General features: G+C 44.7%; 1 protein-coding gene across 5 annotated transcripts in view; it reads right to left on the reverse strand.

Annotated features, from left to right (window-relative positions):
* Positions 1 to 2,085: 2,085 nt before the first annotated feature.
* Positions 2,086 to 21,085, reverse strand: part of L3MBTL1 (L3MBTL histone methyl-lysine binding protein 1) — a 46,971-nt gene continuing 27,971 nt past the window's right edge. For 4 of the 5 annotated variants that reach the window (XM_079979112.1, XM_079979113.1, XM_079979114.1 and 1 more), the window contains 14 exons: positions 19,321 to 19,425; positions 17,476 to 17,611; positions 16,484 to 16,584; positions 14,865 to 15,016; positions 12,953 to 13,029; positions 12,287 to 12,372; positions 11,724 to 11,834; positions 11,365 to 11,479; positions 10,609 to 10,705; positions 9,979 to 10,176; positions 8,524 to 8,570; positions 7,371 to 7,528; positions 6,823 to 6,885; positions 2,086 to 4,504 (listed from right to left, as the gene is read on the reverse strand). In XM_079979112.1, the coding sequence (XP_079835238.1) occupies positions 4,370 to 4,504; positions 6,823 to 6,885; positions 7,371 to 7,528; positions 8,524 to 8,570; positions 9,979 to 10,176; positions 10,609 to 10,705; positions 11,365 to 11,479; positions 11,724 to 11,834; positions 12,287 to 12,372; positions 12,953 to 13,029; positions 14,865 to 15,016; positions 16,484 to 16,584; positions 17,476 to 17,611; positions 19,321 to 19,425 (1,581 nt within the window). In that variant the 3' untranslated portion in view covers positions 2,086 to 4,369. The remainder of the gene's footprint in view (positions 4,505 to 6,822; positions 6,886 to 7,370; positions 7,529 to 8,523; positions 8,571 to 9,978; positions 10,177 to 10,608; positions 10,706 to 11,364; positions 11,480 to 11,723; positions 11,835 to 12,286; positions 12,373 to 12,952; positions 13,030 to 14,864; positions 15,017 to 16,483; positions 16,585 to 17,475; positions 17,612 to 19,320; positions 19,426 to 21,085) is intronic. The other variant, XM_079979116.1, reaches the window with a different exon arrangement.

The raw sequence follows: 21,085 nt of genomic DNA on the forward strand, positions 1-21,085 counted from the left end.
AAATCTGATGTTCCATATCACAGAGTGACTCCAGAATTAGGGTCAGGGTTTTACCGATTCCCATCAGTTCTTAACAAGAACAGGGATCTAAATCTCTTAATGGGCTACATAAATCATTCCAGCAACAGCAATGCAAAGAATAATTAGAAGAACTCTCTGTGCAGCACCCTTGTGAAGTCATTGTAACCTTTACTCTGTATAAGCATCACTCAGTATATTGCCATTAGCAAATCTTGGGGGGGGGGCCTTGCTCCTCGGCCCCTGGGATTGGTGCCTGGCTGATTGTCTCGCTTGGTCTTAGAAGAAATGACCTCAAGCCTACTAAGGAGGAATTGACTAGGATACAAGTACAGAACCTGAGGACTGATGGGAGTATTCTGCTCAGGAGACATTTTAGCTGCCATTAGCTCCCCGCAAAAAGGAGCTATTATTTAGATGCTTGAGACAAAATAACTCCTATGGTGTTTCAGCTAATACATAATTCTACTGACAACAGTAGTGCCAGAGCGGGAAATGGCCTACTGAGGTGAGGTTCTGAGAACCAGTCTGGTGCTTCTCTTAGTTCTCCAGTATTCCTAAACACAAGGAAAACAAGAGCGGTAAATGGAACTGGACATACAAGCAGTATAAAATGGGCTGCCTTATATATTGCAAGATCTATCTAGGGTCCTGCCATCTGTTCAGATTGGCAGAAGCTCTCTAGGGCCTCTGGCCGAGGTCTTCATCAGCCCTGCCACTTGGAGGTGCCCAAGGTTTCAAGACAGAATCTGGTGAGGCCCAGGCTGCCTCCTCTCTGACACTCGCTGCCTTTCTGAGCAAATGTTTGGCAGCAACATGTGCAGAAATAGCAATGAGCAAACACAGGAAAGGTAGTTTCATTTTAACCCTCCCTCACATACATGCACACATGTAAGATTGGGGTTTAACTTTGGTTTCTTTATACCAGGGGAAGCCAATATGATGCCCTCCAGATGTTCTGGACTCCAGCTCCCATCTCCCCTGATGGTTGGCCATGCTGTCTAGGACTGATGGGAGTTTGAGTCCAAAACATCTGGAGGCCATCATATGGGCTACCCCTGCTTTACACCAAATATAAGGTTCCAACCATATTATAGCAGGAAATATCCCTTAGCCACCTGTGCAATTGCCTCAGAAGAACAAGAAGTATGAGGTTGCACACCTACGACAGTAGATGAATGGGAATGGGTGGTGAGGGCTGGAGTTACTTAAAAGTGTGCATATTCCTAACAACTAAAATAATTGTTTCTGTCTCCCACACATACATACATACACAAAAACACAAGCACACAATATTAGATCACGCAATTTACACACTTCCAATTGAGGATAATTTTCTTCTCTGGAGGAACTTGGGGTCAATGGGAACAGTGCACTATCTAGACTCCATTCCTGGTGCAAATCGAGTTCAGCTTGCTCAGTAGCCAGCATGACAGAGTGGGGAAGAGGGATTTGGTGTGAAATCTAGGACAGATTATGTGCCCAAGTCCAAAAGCCTACATGAATAACCATTTGACACCGAGGACCTCAAGGGGCCACCTGTTGCAGTTCAGCGTACAAGACCCATCAGAAAATTACATTTCACCTGAGCCAAACAACAGAGGCTCAAACCTTTGAAGAGGCAGAGAGGCAAACTGGCCCATCACTGTCTCAAAATGGCACAAAGGAAGCCATTTTCTTCATGGCTATAGTTCCAGTAGGACAATAGCAAAGATGGCCTCAAAACCATTAAACACTTCCTGTTTCTTTCAAGTGGTCTTAACAGCACCCAAACACCTCTGCTTAGCAGAGTATGTCCCAAACCAGCCATATTCCTCATCTAGTTTCAAATTCAGAGACAAACGCCTTGCAACTCCCAGCAATCCATCCACTGAGTTGGCAAAGTCCCTGTCTCAAATACAAGAGGAATGTATACATAATTGGAAATTTAAAATTAATGTTAATAAGAAAATTCATAATAAGAATGTTAATGATACAAAATCTTGCTTTGTAGGGTTGGTTCCTACAAATATGCTGACTGATCTTCATATAAGCAGCTAAAACAGCAAACTGGACATTTTTTAAAAGAAAAGGGGGGAAGTTTTCCTTTTAAAACCCGCCAAGAATCACCTGGGCATGTCAAGTGGTTCTTTCCTTCTTCATCTTTCCTGGCTGACTAAAAAGAGCATCTCTTTGGATATGGGGATAGTTTGGCACCATCCAGCAGCATCTGTTAGAAGGATTTGATTCAAAAATGAAAAATGTCCTTCCCAGTAATCTGCCTCCTAACAAGTAAACAGAAGGGGGAGTCAAACGAAAGATATTTCACAATCAGCAGGAAACTTGCTAAAAAAAGAAATGCTTGCCATGACCATGAGAGAGAGAAATCAATATATAAATTTATCTTGGAACAGCAAGCAGCCAGCAGTTAAAAAAGAGACCTAAATAGTGACCAAGTATTCAATAATATCAGAGTCAAATTGCTGGATTTCCATGGGAAGCTTAGCGTGAATTTGACCCAAATATTAGAAAGTAGACTTCACAGACCACACTGCTATGAGACAGGTTGCTGGTGTATGTATGGTTAAGAAACTTTAGACTTTCCTTCACAGACTTAAGGGGGACAAAAAACAACAACTTTAAGTTGGTTTTAAGGAGGTTCATACACTAAGAAATACACTTAGAATGCTTTGTAGCAAATGGGAAGAGGGTTGGATTTGGGTCTAAGAAACCTAGATCCAAATCAGTGCTTGCGTATGGAAGCCTTCAATCATAATTTATTACATGGGACCACCGTCAAGCGAGATGACTGATGGAGAATGGAGCGGAAAACGTCCAGAATTAAATCTAGGACTGCTGAAATTAGAAGGGATTCCCCAACTTCATAGGACCACTCCAAGATATTTTGGCACTGGAGGTGGAAAATTCATATGGCATTCCAACCTCCATCAAACAAACAATAATACATTAACAGGATAGTAGTTGTCCTTTAACGGCATTCAGAAATATGCTGCCTGAGGCCAGTTCCTCACTATCTAAGGGTAGAACTGATGTTGCAACCTGAGCCTTTTAGTCACATGGCTACACTATAGGGAAAGTAGCTCATCAGAACAGCCTCTGTCATTGCTTCATTAGTCAACATCAAGGGGGCACAGGAAAAAACCCCATGTAGTCAACAGCAGAATTATTTTCAAAAGCTTGAAAGCTTAGGCTCACATTGTATTCATATGGTAAAAAACTTCTTTTTTTTTAAAGCCAGCTTCTCCTTTTCAAGGGACACTGTCAAGCAGCTGAATGTAAACATTTGGCACACACTGAACTAAATATGGTTTGATGGGGCACAGCTGATGCGTCCAGAAAAAAAAATTAAGAACTGCTGCATTGTACAGAATCTGTTTTCTTTTTCTCATACAATACAGCACCTGCCAGGCCAGAATGACGTTAGCTGGCTATCCCTAAGAGCAGTCACTCCTCCCATGGATCAGAAGAATGCTTTTGCTTAAAGTACAAATGTTGCTAGTTTGCTTGTTTTCTGTGACGCTCTGCTCCACACATTTTTTTTTATATTAAAAAGAAAAATTGCTTGAAGTGCGATTTGCAGAAGGAACAGAAGTTAAACCAAGGAACATTATTACATGATCTTCTTTGTTTCTCTCATCCTCCACAAGTAGCATGGCAATATTACAAGTCTATAAATTCTGAGCACCAATTTTTTTTTGCAACAGCAGAAATGACTCCAGAATGGTTAGGATGGATTCCTTCATCAATAATGTACTTAGTCCTGTAGCCTGTCTTGGAAGGACCAACACTTACTTAGTGCTTCAGCCAGTCCCTGGATATATTGTAGAAACTCTGCCCCTTGTGAAGTTCACGATCGAATCCCTGATTATTAGAGACTGACATTTGCCCTGAAGCATCAGAGGTGCTTCCCAGTGCGTGCTGCCATTTGGTGATCACGCCGGTGGTCCATTTGTAGATATTTTCCTCTTCTGCATCATGTGAATCCAGGCACGCTTTATAATGTAAGAACCTGGGCAGCTGAGTAAGTTAAATTCAAGGCAGGTTAAACCCGATAGCAAACCAAATCTCCAAATTCCTGTTGCGTGTGCCTTTAAAACCATCAGAATAGGGTCTGTGAGATTGGGCAGGTCAGTGCTGGAGCTCCACTGCTAGACAGGAATCAGGGCAGTATTTGGAAAGGCTGGCTGGAGGAAGACAGACAGGGAATGGATTTGGCATGTAAACAAAGACGAAGACTCGAAAGAGAGAGCAAGTTGGCAGGATTTTACAGCTGCAGCAGCCGGGAAGGTCTCTACTCTGCCGAGACAGAGAGTTTGGCAGCTCCCACGTGGGAGAAAAGTCAAAGGGTGGTTCACTTCAAGGTATCATCAGCGTTCTTGAACATGAGGATGGCGTTGTAGATTTTAAGCGCTGGGCCAAGTTTGACGCTCATGATCTTCACGATGTCAGTCTGAGTCAGCAGAAGGAATGCCTCACCATCAATCATCTGGGGAGGAAAAGAGAGATGGTTGAAGGTGCCTGTTTCTCATGCAAGGGTACACAAAGCAAAAATGTTATACAACAGTGTTTTCATTGCTGGATTTTATTGTACTGAACCTTTATTGTACTGAACCTGTACTGATTTTATTGTACTGAACCTTTCAGAATTCTGTCGATATGCCAATAAAAGGTTTGAGATTGAGATTGCAAGCTATCTGCACTCAATGCTTCCTCTGGAATAAAATGCAGTTTTTGTAGCAGCGCATCACATCCCAGCATCTGACCAGGAAGCTTCATCCCAATCTGATCCACCAGGCCATGTATATAGCTAATGACTCCAGGATATGCCTCGGTTGTTTGATAGTTATGGCTGGCATCCAAAACTTGAGAAGGGAATATTGTGGGCAAAGTGTTATCTGTTTTTCCAAGAACTGGCCAGTCTATGTTTGCATGCTGGATTTCCCAAAAAAGAGCAGATGTGTGCCAGGAGTCAATGGATACTTTTGAAGCACCAACACTGAGCTAAATTCAATGGGTACATTTGAAAATATTGTCAATGACCTGGAATGGGGAAGAAATTTGATTCAGCTCACATTTAAAGCAGATGCACCTAATCTGCACTGCCAATACAATACACAAACTGAAACACAGATGCCCTTCAAAATCTACACCTTCCAAATTTTGCAATGCAGTTCTCCAGCCACATAACATGAACAGAAACACATATACTAGGGTAGAGTGTGCACAAAAATGCATATGTTCGTGAAAATAACATAAAAATGCATGATATTCGGGGAAAGCGCTTTGCAAAAATTCGTACAAGAGGCTGGAACTGTGGACGGTGGATTTTCATGAAGCTGCCTTTTTTAAAAGAAAAATATTGTGAACTGATGTGGGAATGTGTAATGAAAGATTAGAAAAAATGAGAAAATGAAGCTGACAAATTCACCCATCCCTATTGATGACCTTTCAGTATTTGAAAACAGGACTTTGCAGACCTATGCATAATGTGGCTAAGCAACTGCTGATCCCCGATAATGAGCCCCTCTTGCTGGGTTTTTGCCAGGTGTCAACCCAATGATGGTACCACTCTTTTTGAAAGCTGAGCCCCAATTCCGTTGCCATTCAACCTCTTTTTCCCACTCAGCCAGTTTTACAATGTATGATAATACAGTGGAATCTCGGGCTGTGGACGTAATCCGTGATGGAGGCACGTCCGCAACCTGTAGCGTTCATAACCTGCAGCACCGTGTCTGTGCACACGTGTGATGTGGTTTGGTGCTTCTGCGCATGCACAAGTGGCGAAACCCAGAAGTAACCCTTTCCAGTACTTCCGGGTTTCCCGTGGTACACAACCTGAAAACATGTAACCCAAAGCATCTGTAAACTGAGGTACCACTGTACTCTGGATCATGTAAAAATACTTTTATAAATAATTTAACCCCTTGCAGTCAGAAAGAGGTGATCACGTGGCCACATTTTCTTGCATGCAGCATCTTTTGCTCTCTAGTTCTAAAAGGCCAGGGATACTGCAGTCATTTCTGTTTAGTTTGTTGTAAATTTATGAAGATCAGTAAGATCAATAAGAATTAAATTCATAAAACTCATTGCTTTGTAGCTATACAGTTGTACCTTGTTTTGCGACTGGGATCCAGCCCCAGTTGTACCTTGTTTTGCGACTAGGATCTGTTCCGGAGCCCCAGGACGCATGCATGGAGCGGTTTGCAAACCCAGAAGTAACCCGTTCCGGTACTTCTGGGTTTGCCGCAGATGTTTGACGGAATGGATGCTAAACGAGGCGGACGGAACGGATACTAAACAAGCAGAAGTATTGCTGTATAGTGGAAGGAGCCACTGGGCCTCCTGCTATCCTCTCTCTGGACCAGCTCTCCTCTCCTGCTTGCTGTGGGCCAAAACTAAATCATGTTTGATACAAAAGGTAGGGGAGCAGCCTTGTCTCCAGGAAGGTGGTTGCCATGTAACTCTCAGCCAGACCAACAGAAAAAGGCTCCTGGTGGTTTTGCCTTTTTGTACAACTCCTGAGTGTGATCTTCATGGTGCTATTATATATGTTTGCACATGAAAATATGGAATTCACTTCACAGACATCAAATATTTAAAATGTTAGCCACACTGTATCAATCCCATCTCTTTTGGTTTTGTCTCTGAGAAAACGGAACAGAGGGGAAACTATATACCAAACAGGATGCGTTGTTGCCAAGATGGGCTTTTAGGACCAGCCTGCAATTGATGGTTCTACTACTGCATTGTTCTCCAAATACCAATGGAATTTCCACTCCAAGAGACTATGTCCCATATCTTTACCTCGTCCTTGAAGAGTTTCGCTTGGTCCTCACAACCTGTCAGTGTCTGTACGAAGCTGAAGACCTTTGCAGAAAAGACACAACAGGAAATAACTGAGGGAATGGAAACAAGCACTTCCCTTTCTTTCTTTCTCTCTCTCCCTCTCTCTGCCTTTCAGAGAAAACCTATGTATTTGTATTATTATTATTATTATTATTATTATTATTATTATTATTACCATCTATTGAATTTGTTAGTCATTGTTTTTTGCCCAGGGCAACCTAAAACAACTTACAACCTAACCAACAGCAAACCCAAACGCCCAAATATTCCAGATGGTTTTATTTAATCTGGCCTTTGTATAAAATTCATGTTATTGTGTGTTCTAGTGTTGCTTAAAATTCCTGTTCCGTTTTGTTTATCTTTTTTTTTGGGGGGGTGTACCTGCATGTTTTACTTTGCTTTGTACTATATACTGATGTGAACTAAGGCATCTTGTGTGTGTTTTCTTTACAAAGTGGGGTCCAAATCAATCAACAGTAATGATAACACCAAGAGGAATGGCTCACCTCATCAATGGTCCACTTGGCTACAGTAGATGCTGTGATCCCAGCCACTCCAGGCAGGAGCTTACAGTGCTGTTCCCAGCAGAGGGAGAGGGAACGGTCTGGGTGCGCTGACAAGGCTGACATAAAGAGAGACTGGTGCATATTGTCTGAAGAAATAGCTGGCAATGACATTCAAAGCATCAAGTCAGGCTAACGTGCAAAGAAAGAGGCCCCTTTTCTTCTTCTCTTAGACCTTAAGGTCTGAATGATTTGTGAAGCCTGGAGAGATTCAGGGCCAAGCAGGACCTAACAGCACAGCAGCAAACCCATGTGTTAAAAGCTAGGCTTGCTGCAAAATAAATCCATGGAAGCGGTACATGAGTGAAGCTAAATTCTTCCAGTGCCTGTGCACACAGAATCACTTCACCCCAGTTGGGCTATCTTTCTTCTTTTCCTCCTGGTTCTGCTCCATCCATCCAGGCGATTTGCAACCCGTCAGGGATGTGCATAGGCACTTATTTAAACTGCAACCTAAATGTGCATGTGGCTGGCTAGAAATGGTTTAACTTTTGCTCCCATAATCCCCAGCCAGCTCTGCTAATGGGCAGGGATGAGGGAAGTCATCCACCATCATATCTGGAGGGCCACAAGTTCCCCAACCCCGACATAGACAATCGTAGGACTTAATGAACCTATCAGGAATCACCAGCTGGTTGTTGGGAGAAGCTTTCCTGGAAACTGCCTAGGCTGACAGCTGTTAGCGCTGAAAAGGATGCAGTGCAAAGGGCGAAGGGAGAGGTGGCTTGCAGACATGTGGGTGCAAGCTTCTGGCTTACAGAAGTCCAAGAAGCATCTCAATAGCATCTTAACCCTTTTCACATTCCATTTTAGGAAGATTTTAGTCACTGGTGATACGCACAGTAATCTAAACAGCATAAACATGCATTTATGTGGGAAGCATCAGTCCGTATCTTAACAAACATACTCCTCAAAATATAAAATAAAAATCATATTTAAAATGCATGTCTTAGGTGTGTTGTTTCTAATTTAAACTGCAATTTTTATATATTTTTTACTAAAAAGTGCATTTTGTCCATTTGTTAAGGATCTAAAAAGAGTCCCTGTTGTATTGTCTGTCCACCTTTTAACACACTCTTATAGGAGGAGCTCTTACTTTGGAAGTCTTCCTGCTGGATTTTCCGGTATTTCGGAGGTCGTCCCCTAGAGAAATAAAACAAGCTTCATCTTCAAAATCCACAATGCATGGATTGAAAGATGACAAGTTCTGGTAAATCCCATTTACTGAAGCCTGGTTCACACATCTTTTTAAGGTCAGGGGAGAATTGTCTGAACCAGGTCTCCGTATGTCCAGGCCAGGCATAGGCAAACTCGGCCCTCCAGATGTTTTGGGACTACAACTCCCATGATCCCTAGCTAACAGGACCAGTGATCAGGGATTATGGGAATTGTAGTGCCTGATCTAGGCATTTGCTTAACGCATCTGGTTCACATTGAGGATTATCACTGTAACGGAGGGGAATGGGGGCAAACTTGCTCCTTCAACATGCAAGGACAGTGTGTCTCGCTGCAGAAATAGGGCTGGATTCAGTTCCATTAGCAGAAGCTATTGCAATGGGGCTCCACCCCATCTTTCCTCCCCAAGACCTCCCCCAAATCCACTCTGAAGGGTTGAAAGAACCCACAGAACAGCATGGGGGGGGGGGCAGAAATCTTGTGTGGATGGGAACAAGCCTTTTAGCACTATGTTGAGTTCTCCACCCTGAAGCAGGGCAGTAGGCTAGTTTCTACACACAATTGCACACCCATCTCTAGCCTCCCAGCAAGCAAGCAACAAGCGTTATAAGAGTTCAAGGACACATCCTACCGGGGGGGGGACACAAGGAGGGTGTAAAACAGGGCTAGTAGGGGGCATGGCCTGGGGGAACAACATGGTCCAGACAGGGAAGTGTGGAGTGGGGGCTTGCCTTCGGTTTGTGCACCAGAGGTTCCCCAAACTTGCTATAGATATGGAGGGATAATATAAAATGGCTAAGCTCTATGGAGCATCCACAGAGCAAAGAAGAGAAAAACTGTAGGAATGATCGCTGGGTCCGGAGCACACTCCCCACCCGCAGGCAGCCTCAGGCTGCCTGCACGCGTGACCTTGGGGTGCGGGGCACACTCCCCCTCACAGACAAAGCCACAGCTGTCTGAACATCGTGCCCTCTGTCTAACCTTTTGCGGCCTCAGTAGTCTGCGGTGCCCTGTCTGTAACCTTTGTCTCTCGAGACCTTTTGTCTCCTTCGTCATACACTGTGCAAGGGGAAAATGACACGGTGGAAACAGGTGCCGAAATAACTTTGTACCACCCCACAATCTCGGGACTGGAAGATGTGTAAAGGTCACAGCCCAAAATGTATCTGCCTGGGTTTGCATATTTGTGTGAATGAAAGGAGGCTCCACAGAGCTGGCCGGCAGCTTGCTTGAAGCTCACCTGTGCGCAGCTCACCTGCAATATCAACTCCTTCCTCATGTCCTTCACTTCAAAAAACGTTTCACTTGGGTGTGATAATATACTAATCTCAGTGTGGAAGTCCAAGTGTATCACCAGGGCCAGCTGCCTTCTTACCTTCCATGGTGCCGTGATTTCTTCCGCTGAGAGAAGCCGATCAAGTTCCTCTTTCGGACGGAGTTTTCTGTGTCTGAGAGATCTGCCTTCATTCTTCCCTGGTTCTTCTCTGCCAGGGGGCACCCTGAGATGCAGTAATGTGCTGTAAATCTCCCGGTCACATGACCTGAGCCATCGCAACCGGGGGTTGGACACTTCCTGGAGAACAGGGGAAGCAGAAAGGAGTGCTTAGTTCTGAGTATTACTGACAGCTGTCACATATAGGGGCAGTTGCCACATAAGGCACAACCGCGTCCAACCTCTGATCTATCAAGCCAAATGCAACCCAACCACGATGTAATGTATCTTGCCAGGGATTGATAGCCCCACATGCTTTTCCAATCTGTGACAGCCCAACAACGACAGAAGCTTGTTGATCCATACATGGCTGGTGGATACAGTCTTGGTGAGCCACAAGTTGTGCAGATACAGCACAATTAACTTACATTGACAACCCATATTCCAGGTAAGCTGCATGGGCCATCACAGTACTTGCTTCCTTGGCTATGGGTAGTGGGAACCTGGGGGGATGTAGCCTACAGCAGTAGACTCACCAATGAGTTCCCTCTGTACCTTATGGCAAGAGCTCACCTGTGAAAGCTGTATTTGGAACTCTTGGTGGTGGGGAGGGTCTTACAGGCCAAAGTTGGGCAGCTCCCATTGGCAGAAGAGACAGGTTCCTTTGGCCCTGCACAAGAAGGGGAGGAAAATTATCCAGATTAAGATTTCTAGGGGAAGGGCATGTGCTTTGCATTCAGAAAGGTCCCTGGTTCAATCCGCAGCACCTCCACATAGGATTAGGAATGTCCCCTGTCTGAAACCCTGGACAACCACCAAGATGGTCATAGGCATCCTTCAAACACCACTTTAAACCATAGCTCAGTTGTGGCTTAAAGGTGAATGCATGCTATGGATTGCATGAAAGAGGAAATGTGCAGTCCGAAAATTACCTCCCACTTTCCCTGCTCCTGACCCACTGCTGGAGCTAAACCATTGGTTTAGCATTATGTTCAAAACTGGGTGCATGCTTTGCTTCTCTCCAAACCAAGAGCTATAACCATGGTCTGTTATCGGCTTACCACTCATAGCTTGTTGGGGAGAAACAAACCAAAAGTCTGCCTTTGGATGTAACGCTAAGCCAAACCATGGCTTAACTCCCAACAGTGCGGCAGCAGTGAGACCAGAGGAGAAGTGCCCACTATTTTTAACAGTGTGACCAACACACTTTAAATTGTGGTTTAAAACTGATGTGTGAACTAGGCCTTGGGGACCTGAGTTTGCTACTGCTGCTATATGCTAAACAGAGCTGCAGCGAACGCTTGCACCATGCACAATATTTGTCCTTACTGAGAGGAGGCTGCAGTGGATGCCCCGTTTTTGAGCACCACCCCACTGGGTGAATGTCTGGGTGGTCCGAGTCTATCCAGAAATCGTAGATATGGCTCCAGCCATCAAAATGGATCTGTAGGGCACAAATCAACAGGTTGCCATTAGACTTAGAAATCCGTCTCCTGAGCATTAAACCAGCATGGAGGAAGGCAACAAACATGTTCTGAGACACACATGCATCCAGGGCTGCTTCTTCAATGTTATATCAGAAGATTTGCTCTTGCTTCCAATGTAGGCCAACCACCCCTATTAACAACTGGCCTATATTTCAGTGATTCACCAATAAGGTATAAGTACTGAGCAAGGAAGAAACCCACCTTTACCCTGTAGTCTTCTACATCCTCCACACAGGCTGCTCGGATCAGGGAGGGAGTTCTTCGGTCCACTGCCTCCAACCTCATGTTGATCAGGAAGCCATGGGGCTGCCTCTGGAGAGGGAAGAGAGTGGGGTGGTTAGAACAGTTATCTATCCATCCATATCTGCAGAATGATGGACTTGGAGAGTTTACCAGTTTGGCAAGAGTGTGAAGCCTTGCAGATTGCTAAAATTCAACCTGAATTCAACCCAGCTGGATTAGACTCCCACACTAGCCAATCAAATGCTTATTAGAAACTCACAGGCAAGACATGAGCCCAATAGCACTCTCCTGCTTGGGATCCTTAGCAACTGATATTGAGAGGCATACTGCTTCCAATACGGGAGGCAACAGACCCATCATGAGTCATAGCCACTGATAACCCTATCCTTCATGTAAAGTTGCATCGTGAGCATTTGCACAGGACATGCATCAAGGTCAGATTCCTCGCCTGTACCCAATTCACCACCATTGCCACAACCCTTCCTGGAAATGTTTGCTTATATATGGTAGAGACTACTCACCACCTTAAAGGCCCAAGTTGGCACCGCAGAAGCACCTGTTTCTGCCAAGTATTTTTCCCAGCTGAAGTTCTCAGGATCAGGGTAGTCTGGAAATGAAAGGGTCTGCCAGATGACAGGCTTTTGCTAGAGAGAATCCTTCACTAGTTGCAATAAGCTCTCAGGAACTCAAGATGGTCAGCAGCAGCTATGTGAAAATCACTGACCTATAAAGTGGATTCCCCCGCAATGTCTGTCCACCCTGTGACCGTCAACCCATGCTATACAAAGGTAGGCTTTACAATTGATTTATGGCTGTTCAGCTCTATTTCTAATTGAAATTTAAGAAATAAGCAATACACTGATGGGAATGCAGGCACCAGCTTTAAAATCTGCCATGAACTGAATAATCATAGGATTTTTGAGAGATTATTCTGACTCTGCTCCAGCAAATTCTGCACTGATATCCATTTCAACAAAGACTTTCAGCTGCTTCACTTTTTCTGATGTGGAGATCATGTCCACATGGATGTGTAGTTTGTGTGAATGCTACTGTGAGTTTCTAGGTGGTCAAAAACTAAAAACTTGCAATTGATAATAGTACCAAGCAATATGGCCCAATGGGCATGTCTTGTGTGGTGTGGAAGCAGCTGCAGTAAGAAGCAGAACAGACAACAATTGTGTATTCACCTTGTGGAGGAGTGAGGGGCTTCCCATGTTCCTGACACCAACCAACCGGGTGGATGTAGGGACTGCTGGGGTCACACCTGCAATACAAATAGTGGCGGGGAGAAATTTGATTAAATCTGCATTTAAAGGCAAGGCTACCAAATGTACACTTTCCAAAAGTATATGCAGACTGAAACACAGTCATCCTTCAAAATGCACACTCTTCCAAATTTTGATATGCAGTTCTCAAGCCAAGTAGTGTGTACATAAATGTATCTACTAGGGTAAAGTGTACATATAAATGCCTATATTGGTGACAATAAGATACAAGAACACATTATACTAGGGAAATTGCTTTGCAAAATTACACATGTTAGGCAAAACACAGAAAAGAGTCAATTCAGAGAAATCTCACGGCAGGGAATTTTCATTGTCTTTTTTAAAAAATTGCAAATTGATACAGAAATACGGAGAAATGAACTTAAGGTGGGAAAAAGGAGAAAGCGAGAAAGCTGAGAATGACAGATCCATCCATCCAAAAATGCAAATTAGATTAGTTATGTAGCATGAGCACAACACACACTTGCTACCATGGCAATATATTTGGAAAGATGGCAGCTGTTAAAAAAGAGGCTCAAAATATTGACCCAAAAGTGGAACGTTTTAAAAGCCCACTCCCTCACCACCTGGAACAAAACAAGTATAAAGGGTATATGTTAAAGGAGGTTTATTTGCTGATGTTGATTTAACTTCCACTCTTTATAACCTTTAATATATATTTTATTATACTTTCTAGTCATTGGCTGTGTGGCGGGGAGGAATCACAGATCTGCCCTCCCAACTCTGGTACAGCACTCATTTCACTTCAGACCAAGGGAGCTGGTGTTTGTCCGCAGACAGCTTTCCAGGTCATGTGGCCAGCATGACTAAACTGCTTCTGGCGCAACGAGACACCGTGACGAGTGCCAGAGTACACAGAAACGCCATTTCCCTTCCTGTCGCAGCAGCACCTATTTATCTACTTGCACTGATATGCTTTTGAACTGCTAGGTTGGCAGAAGCTGGAACAGAGCAAAGGGAGCTCATCCTGCTGGGCAGATTCAAACCGCCGACCTTCAAATTGGCAAACCCAAGAGGCTCAGTGGTTTAGACCACAGCGCCACTCACTCCCTACCGGTGTTACTACACTTACCTGGATTGGGCTTAGGCAGGGTGGCAGTAGGTTTGGGCTATGCAGGTGCACCCATGCCACCGTGACCTCACCTCCATCCACCAAATCTACAGTAAAGCTGGGGGCAGAGGGGCAGCTCCATGTCTCTGCCCCACAACCCAGATTGCATGAATTTGACCAAACTGCGGGAGGCACTGGAAGACAGGAGTGCCTGGCGTGCTCTGGTCCATGGGGTCACGAAGAGTCAGACACGACTAAACGATTAAACAACAACAGACCACCTCTTTTAAAAGAGTTCATCAGATGCTTCCAAACCATCTTTAATGCCCCCCCCTCTCCTTAATCAACTAACTAATGCCCAAATACCCTAACAGGATCAATAATGTTTGGGACAGGGAAGTTGCACAGAAATTGAGTAGGTACAAAAAGGCCTGCAAACAGTAACTTTGTACAAATTACCATGTAACAGCTGAGTGGAAAAAAATGTGACTAATCTTTGTAAATGATAATACTAATAAACTTGGTTCCATTTCTGAAGTGTTACAACCAAGATTCCAGCAAAATACAAAATGATGCCCCAAGACAGTAGACTTGATGGAACAGAGAGCGTGGCTCAATGAGAGGTTTGCAATTGTAATTCTCATGACAATTTCATGTTAACGTTCCTCGAAATTTTGAAAGGCTTTTCTCAAGCAAGATACACCTACAGCTCAGCCTAAGACTGCTTTTTCTATGCAATCTTTCTACTCCTCTCTCACCTACCAGTAGTCATATGTGTCATCCCAGTTGTCAAAGTGCACCAAAAAGCGATTGTCCACCACATCTGTCACTGTGGCAACGCATATCAAAGAAGGATTCATGCGGTCCACTGCTTCAAGCTTCATACCCACTTGGAACCCTGTAGGAGCAGCGTTCTGAGGAAACAGAAGAAAGAAAGAAAATGGGCCCTTTTCATACATGCACCCATGTGCTGCAATCCTGAGGTGTAGCAGTGATGTGTGAATCGCAAGAACATGTGAGTGGAGCTGACGGTGCACCTATCTCACACTTCCTTCGGGGCATCAACTACAAAAACAACAAACAGCTATAATGCAGTATTGGTAATTTATTTAAATTCCATCAAGTAATCAATCTGTGGAAGGCCACAGTATTAATCCAATTCAATTCTTTATTCTGTTGAGAGCCTTATTTTTATGATGGGCTCCTCCAGATAACCTGTTTACTGAGCAGTTCTTCTGGTTTCCTTACACAAAACTTTTGTGGAGATCAGATGATATCTAATGTTTATTGAGCATTTGCTCTGATTTGTTTGTGGGATGTTTATATGATGATAAGCATTCATCCTCCATTCATCCTGATCTGCTTGAGGAGTGTTGACACGACTTCCTGTTACTCATTCCTGCATTCCACACTTTTCAAGGCATATCCTCGTCACTTTCCAAGAGTTGTTGTTTTAAAAGGAGGGGGAACTTGCTGCAATAGGGCCTTAATCTACTTTAACTGCAGAAACCTTAATTTCCAGTATGCCGGAAATACTGACAGTCTGGTGGGGTCCTGCATTTGCATCAATACTAAACTTACTCCTCTGAACCTTTCCAATCCTGGGGCCACACAAATGGTGCAGGCTAGGTTCTTTTGTGTGTCGTCGTATGCAGAAATATTTCTATTGCCACAATTTCCAGAGCACAGAGAATGGGGCTAGTTTGTAGGCAAACAGGTCAGTTACTGTCATGGTATTGCCAGAGAATGCAGGGGAGGAGCAGGAACAGGCAGAGGGAGGGGGGCAAGAAGTGGCGATTGAGGAAGGAGGGGAGAGCCAGGAGGCGGGACAGCTCTCAGATGTTGAACCAGAGCCTCAGCACCACACAGGAAGTTCTGGCACAGACAGTGAGACAATGCCTATTCTGTCTGCCAGGGAAAGGAGAGAGTTAAAGAGGAGGGAGGAGAGGCATCACTTGAAACTTCCCTGCTTTTTCTGTTGGAGAAGAAGCCGGTGTAAGCCACTCCCAGAATCTGAGCTGGAGGATTCAGATGCATGATTGTAATGCGCTGCTTGTACATATGTAAAATAAAGACTGTATACAGTGGTACCTCGGGTTAAGTACTTAATTCGTTCTGGAGGTCCGTTCTTAACCTGAAACTGTTCTTACCCTGAAGCACCACTTTAGGTAATGGGGCCTCCTGCTGCTGCCACGCCGCCAGAACACAATTTCTGTTCTCATCCTGAAGCAAAGTTCTTAACCTGAAGCACTATTTCTGGGTTAGCGGAGTATGTAACCTGAAGCGTATGTAACCTGAAGTACCACTGTATATATATATATCTCTGAGTGAGCAGAGGTACTTCTTGCGAAGAGCATTCACAAGCCATCACAGCTACTCACACTGTCTGGAGTGAAAAAGAGGTGCTTTGGAGCAGCCTGAGCTTTGGTTATCCTCAGATAGTTGGCCCAGTTGAAATCTTCTTCCTTGTAGCCTAGACACCCTAAAATTAAAAAAAACGAGGGGAAAAGAAGCATTTCAGTGGGTGGCCACACCTCCCTCTTTGACCTACGGAAACAAGTGAACAGAGGTGGTGCTTCTCAGCTTCCTCAAATGCCAGCTTCTTTTGCGATGGCACTGAGATTCCTTTAAGGCCACATTCACACCATACATTTAAAGCGCTGTGGTACCACTTTAAGCAGTCATGATTCCCACCCCCCAAAAAAATTATGGGAGCTGTAGTTTATTGAGGGTGCCAAGGGTTGTTGGAAGATTCCACGTCACCTCCCAGAGCTACAATTCCCAGAGCAGTTTAACGATCAATCCCTTTTCATTCTGTGAATTGTAGCTCTGTGAGGGAAACAGCACCCTTAACAAACTATAGTTCCCAGAATTTTTTAGGGGGAGCCATGCCTGTTTAAATTGCTACCATGGTGCTTTAGATGCACAGTATGAATGTTTCCTTAAGACACTGATGGGGAACCTGTGCCCCCCCCCACATTAATGGACTCTAATCCCCATCAGCCCCAGCCAGCACCATTAATGTTTAACTGGATTTCCCCCCCTATGTTTCCAGCTGTTCCTATTTTAGCTTTAAGCCACCTTGAGTCCCTATCAGGGAAAAAGGCTGGATAGAAAGAGCAACCACCACAGCATCTAGAAAGCCACGTTTTCCCCACCCACACCTTGAAAGCTACTGAGGCCCCTCTCTCAAACCAATTTACCTATGGTGCAATTTACACAACTCAGTTATGCAAATAGGGCTGTGATTCAGGTTCCCACATGCCAGCAGCCACTCTTGCTTGGCTATCTTCACACTTGGGGAGATGCTGAGATTTCTCCTGCAGCAAGGATGGAAGCTGTGCCTGCAGATGCACCACCCTAATTCACTCACCTTTTGGGGGCTGGAGTTTGTGTCCTGTTTTTTCAAACCAGCCGGCAGGATGAATGTTGGGGGAGTCAGCGTTCAGCCAGAAATCATGGCATTCAGAGTAGCCATCAAAATGAAGGCGCATCCTATATCCACATACCTGTATGCAGGAAAAGCAACAGAAAGGGACATGCCATCTCAATAAATGGGTTTTCATTCTACAACTCTTTCTGGATAGGATAAACCAAACTTACTGGTTATTTCCATCCCTTACCGGGCTGGTGCGTCAAAATTCTGACATGCTGGGTCCAGCAACCAGTTATTTTTCTACCTCCTGAGAGGTAGGAATCTGGCACAGGTAAATGATGCTTACATCATAGTTCGTACATTTCCCAGTCTGCGTGTAAAATCTACAATAGTGTGAGCATTTACATTTGATTTCTAACTGGTTCATAGCTGCTTTCTATCTCAAATTAACAATGTCTAATGAAATGGGTTCTGCAACACAGGGATGGATCCGAAGTTCAGTGGGTCTAGTCTAACCCCTGGCAGGCAGCAATGGGGCTTAACAGGGAAAAGCATTCCAATATATAACAGCGAGACTGTTATATGCACAAAGATGGAAAGATACAGCCTTACCTACTATGGTGGAATGGTTTATAACATTATTGGACTTAGCCAAGATGGCAAAGTTAATTAGAGACGAATCATTACTGACATTTATTAAAGATTGGAAACTTTTCCTGGACTTTTTGAGTAAAAGAGAAAATGAACTTGTAATATCTGAATTTGAAGATTGAAAAAATATTTTATTTTATTTTCCATTTTATTTTCTCTCTCTTTTTTCTTTTTCTTTTCCTTTTCCTTTTTCCTTCTTTTTGCTCCTGTTTTTTCTTTTTCTTTTTTTAGATTAGATTTTAAATGTGTTTTTTTTTATTCTGGTGTATTATATAAAGATACTTTGTATTGGGCCTGAACTTTTGTATAAGTATCAATAAATATTGATATGTCAAAAAAAAAAAAAAAAAAACAGAGCAGAAGAGCTATTGTCACATTCAGAACCCTGCCAGCTACAGTTGGCAGGTGGGAATTAAACTCCAGTATTTTTTGCTATGTCAGCTCCAGGCAGGTGCAGCAGAGGTCAGGTCCTGTTGCATCAACCTTCTGGTAGCTGGACTAGCTCAGAATACAGTGGATCCCTGGCTAGCCCAGCTTGAGCCTGTTTAAGGGATATATTCCAAACACCAGCAGCCAGACCTGTGGTAGGTGCTCTTGGGAGATTCACAGTGGCCAAAGCCCCAACCAGCAGATCCCAACCCAGCCCAGCCGAGTTTGACAAAGGGCACCTCTGCCTCATCCTAACCCCTTACAGTACAGCGGTTTGGGATTCTGGATTGTTCTGCAAGTTTGGCCTGAACCCAGAGCCCTGGAGTGCTCCGTGAAATGAGATTCTACAAAACCCTTTGCAAGGATCTGATAACTCCATTTCAGGGAGATCTGTGACTTATTTAAGCCTTGTACTTCAGCAAATGCTCATAAAACAGATCTGATGGTGCTGTGCTCTAGTTGTATTTAGAACGGCCAGAAAGAAACCCAGAGGGAGGCAGTGGGTGGTATCCTACTAACATGTCCTGTCAGCACAAGGATTTCAGCATGCCCCCTGGCCCCCTGCGTCCTCCCCCAATATGCAGGTCCTCCTAGAACACATTTAGGGCATATACAGGGGAAGGAGACGGAGGGAAGTCCCATTACACAAGCGGAAATCCATGCGCCGGTGGGACGCATTACTCAGTGCTACTTTAGATGCAACCTATCATGGCGTTCAGCAGCTCAGATGCAAGAGAATGCAAATGGACAGACCCATCTCACCTCGGCCACAGTCAGGATGAAGTACATAGAAGGGTGCTGAGGATCGATCCCCTCCAGTTTCATCCCCACCTTGAAACCATTCTTGTGCTGGGGGGTCAACTGGTGCTAAAAGGAACGAACCACAGGAAAAGGTGAAAAATGTTTTATTGCTATTGCTGGGCTGCTTGTCTTTTACACCGTTCACCCAATGGAATTCTGCATTATATCAGGGGGGAAATGGTTTGCAAACAAATGTGTGTATTGGGGGAAACAGCATACAAAAATGTGTGTATTAGGAGAACTTATCATTAAAATGCTGTTGGTTTTCATGGGAACTTAAAAACAACAACAACCTGTAAACTGATGAGGACATGTGTAGAACTGAACTTAAGATTGAAAAAATGAGGAACTCAGAGAAACCAAAACTGGCATATGCATAATAAAGAATTGGCTTGCCAATCATGGTTTGTTGGAGTGAAACAAAGCATGAACCTTGGGTTTGGACACAGCACTAAGTCAAGGATAATAGTTAGTTTTTCCCCTGCAGGAATAAGAAGGCCCAAACCAAGCACCCATTATTTGCCTAATACTCCATGCTTTATGTATGAACACAGCCTTTATTAAAACACACACAAAGCAGCTCCAGAGAGGTGTATGCCTTGAGTGATGTCACAGGTACTAGTCAATAGACCCCTGCAGCAGCCATAACACACAGCTTTTGTTCTCCATCTGGGAAGAGGAATCAGATTCTCTCAGGCTTAGCATGAAGTGTGCTGAAAATGTGGAAGACTGGTTTATTGAATGTGTTGGCCTAGTGTGGGGCTCCGAGGAGAGCTTGGCTGTCTGGCTGGTGTACCGGCCACCTAGCGCACCAGCAGCCACCCTGTCAGGCCTGCTGGAGGCGGTGGCCGGCTGGGCCTTGGAGTTCCCTAACCTATTGGTATTGGGAGACTTCAACTTCCATGCTGATGCCACTCCCTCCTCACAGGCTCTGGACCTGGTGTCTTCCATGGCGACACTAGGGCTCTCCCAGTTTGTTTCGGGCCCCACACATCAAGCAGGCCACACGCTGGATTTGATCTTTGGTGCCGGTATAGATGTGATCATGTCTCCTTCGATGAAGGTGCCATGGTCTGATCACTACGCTCTGAAAGCCAGGATTGACTTTCCACCCCCACCCTGCTTAGGTGGCGAGCCAATTTGGGCTCGCCCGCAGAGGCTGATGGACCCTGATAGATTCCGTCAAGCCTTGCGGGACCTTGCTCCCCCTGGCGACTCATTGACTGAGCTTGTTGAGGGCTGGAGTACCCAGCTCCTGGCAGCCATCGATGAGATCACACCTAAGCGCCCTCTGTGACCCCGCAGAAACCGGGCTCCCTGGTTTACCGAGGAGCTGCGGAAAATGAAGCGGGACCTCAGACGGCTAGAGCGAGTATGGCGGGCTGCCCGTGACGGAGCCTCAAGAACATCTTATAGGGTTTTTATGAAAACCTATGAGATGGCAGTGAAGGCCGCTAAGAAATCTTACTTCTCGGCCTCCATTGCATCCGCTAGCTCTCGCCCGGCGCAATTATTTAGTATAATTCGGTCTTTAACGTCCCTTGAAGGACAGCCAAATTTAAATAACAATCTGACACACAGCTGTGAGGCATTTGCGAGCTTTTTTGTGGAGAAGGTCCTGTTGCTCCGCCATGACCTCCCTGCCAATTTGGATACAATAAAGGAACTGGAGGCCCCTCGACTGTCCTCGGGTCCAGTATTGGACCACTTTGACCGGATATCTCCA

The sequence above is a fragment of the Podarcis cretensis genome (assembly GCF_951804945.1).
Source record: "Podarcis cretensis genome assembly, chromosome: 6".
NCBI classification, from domain to species: Eukaryota; Metazoa; Chordata; class Lepidosauria; order Squamata; family Lacertidae; genus Podarcis; species Podarcis cretensis.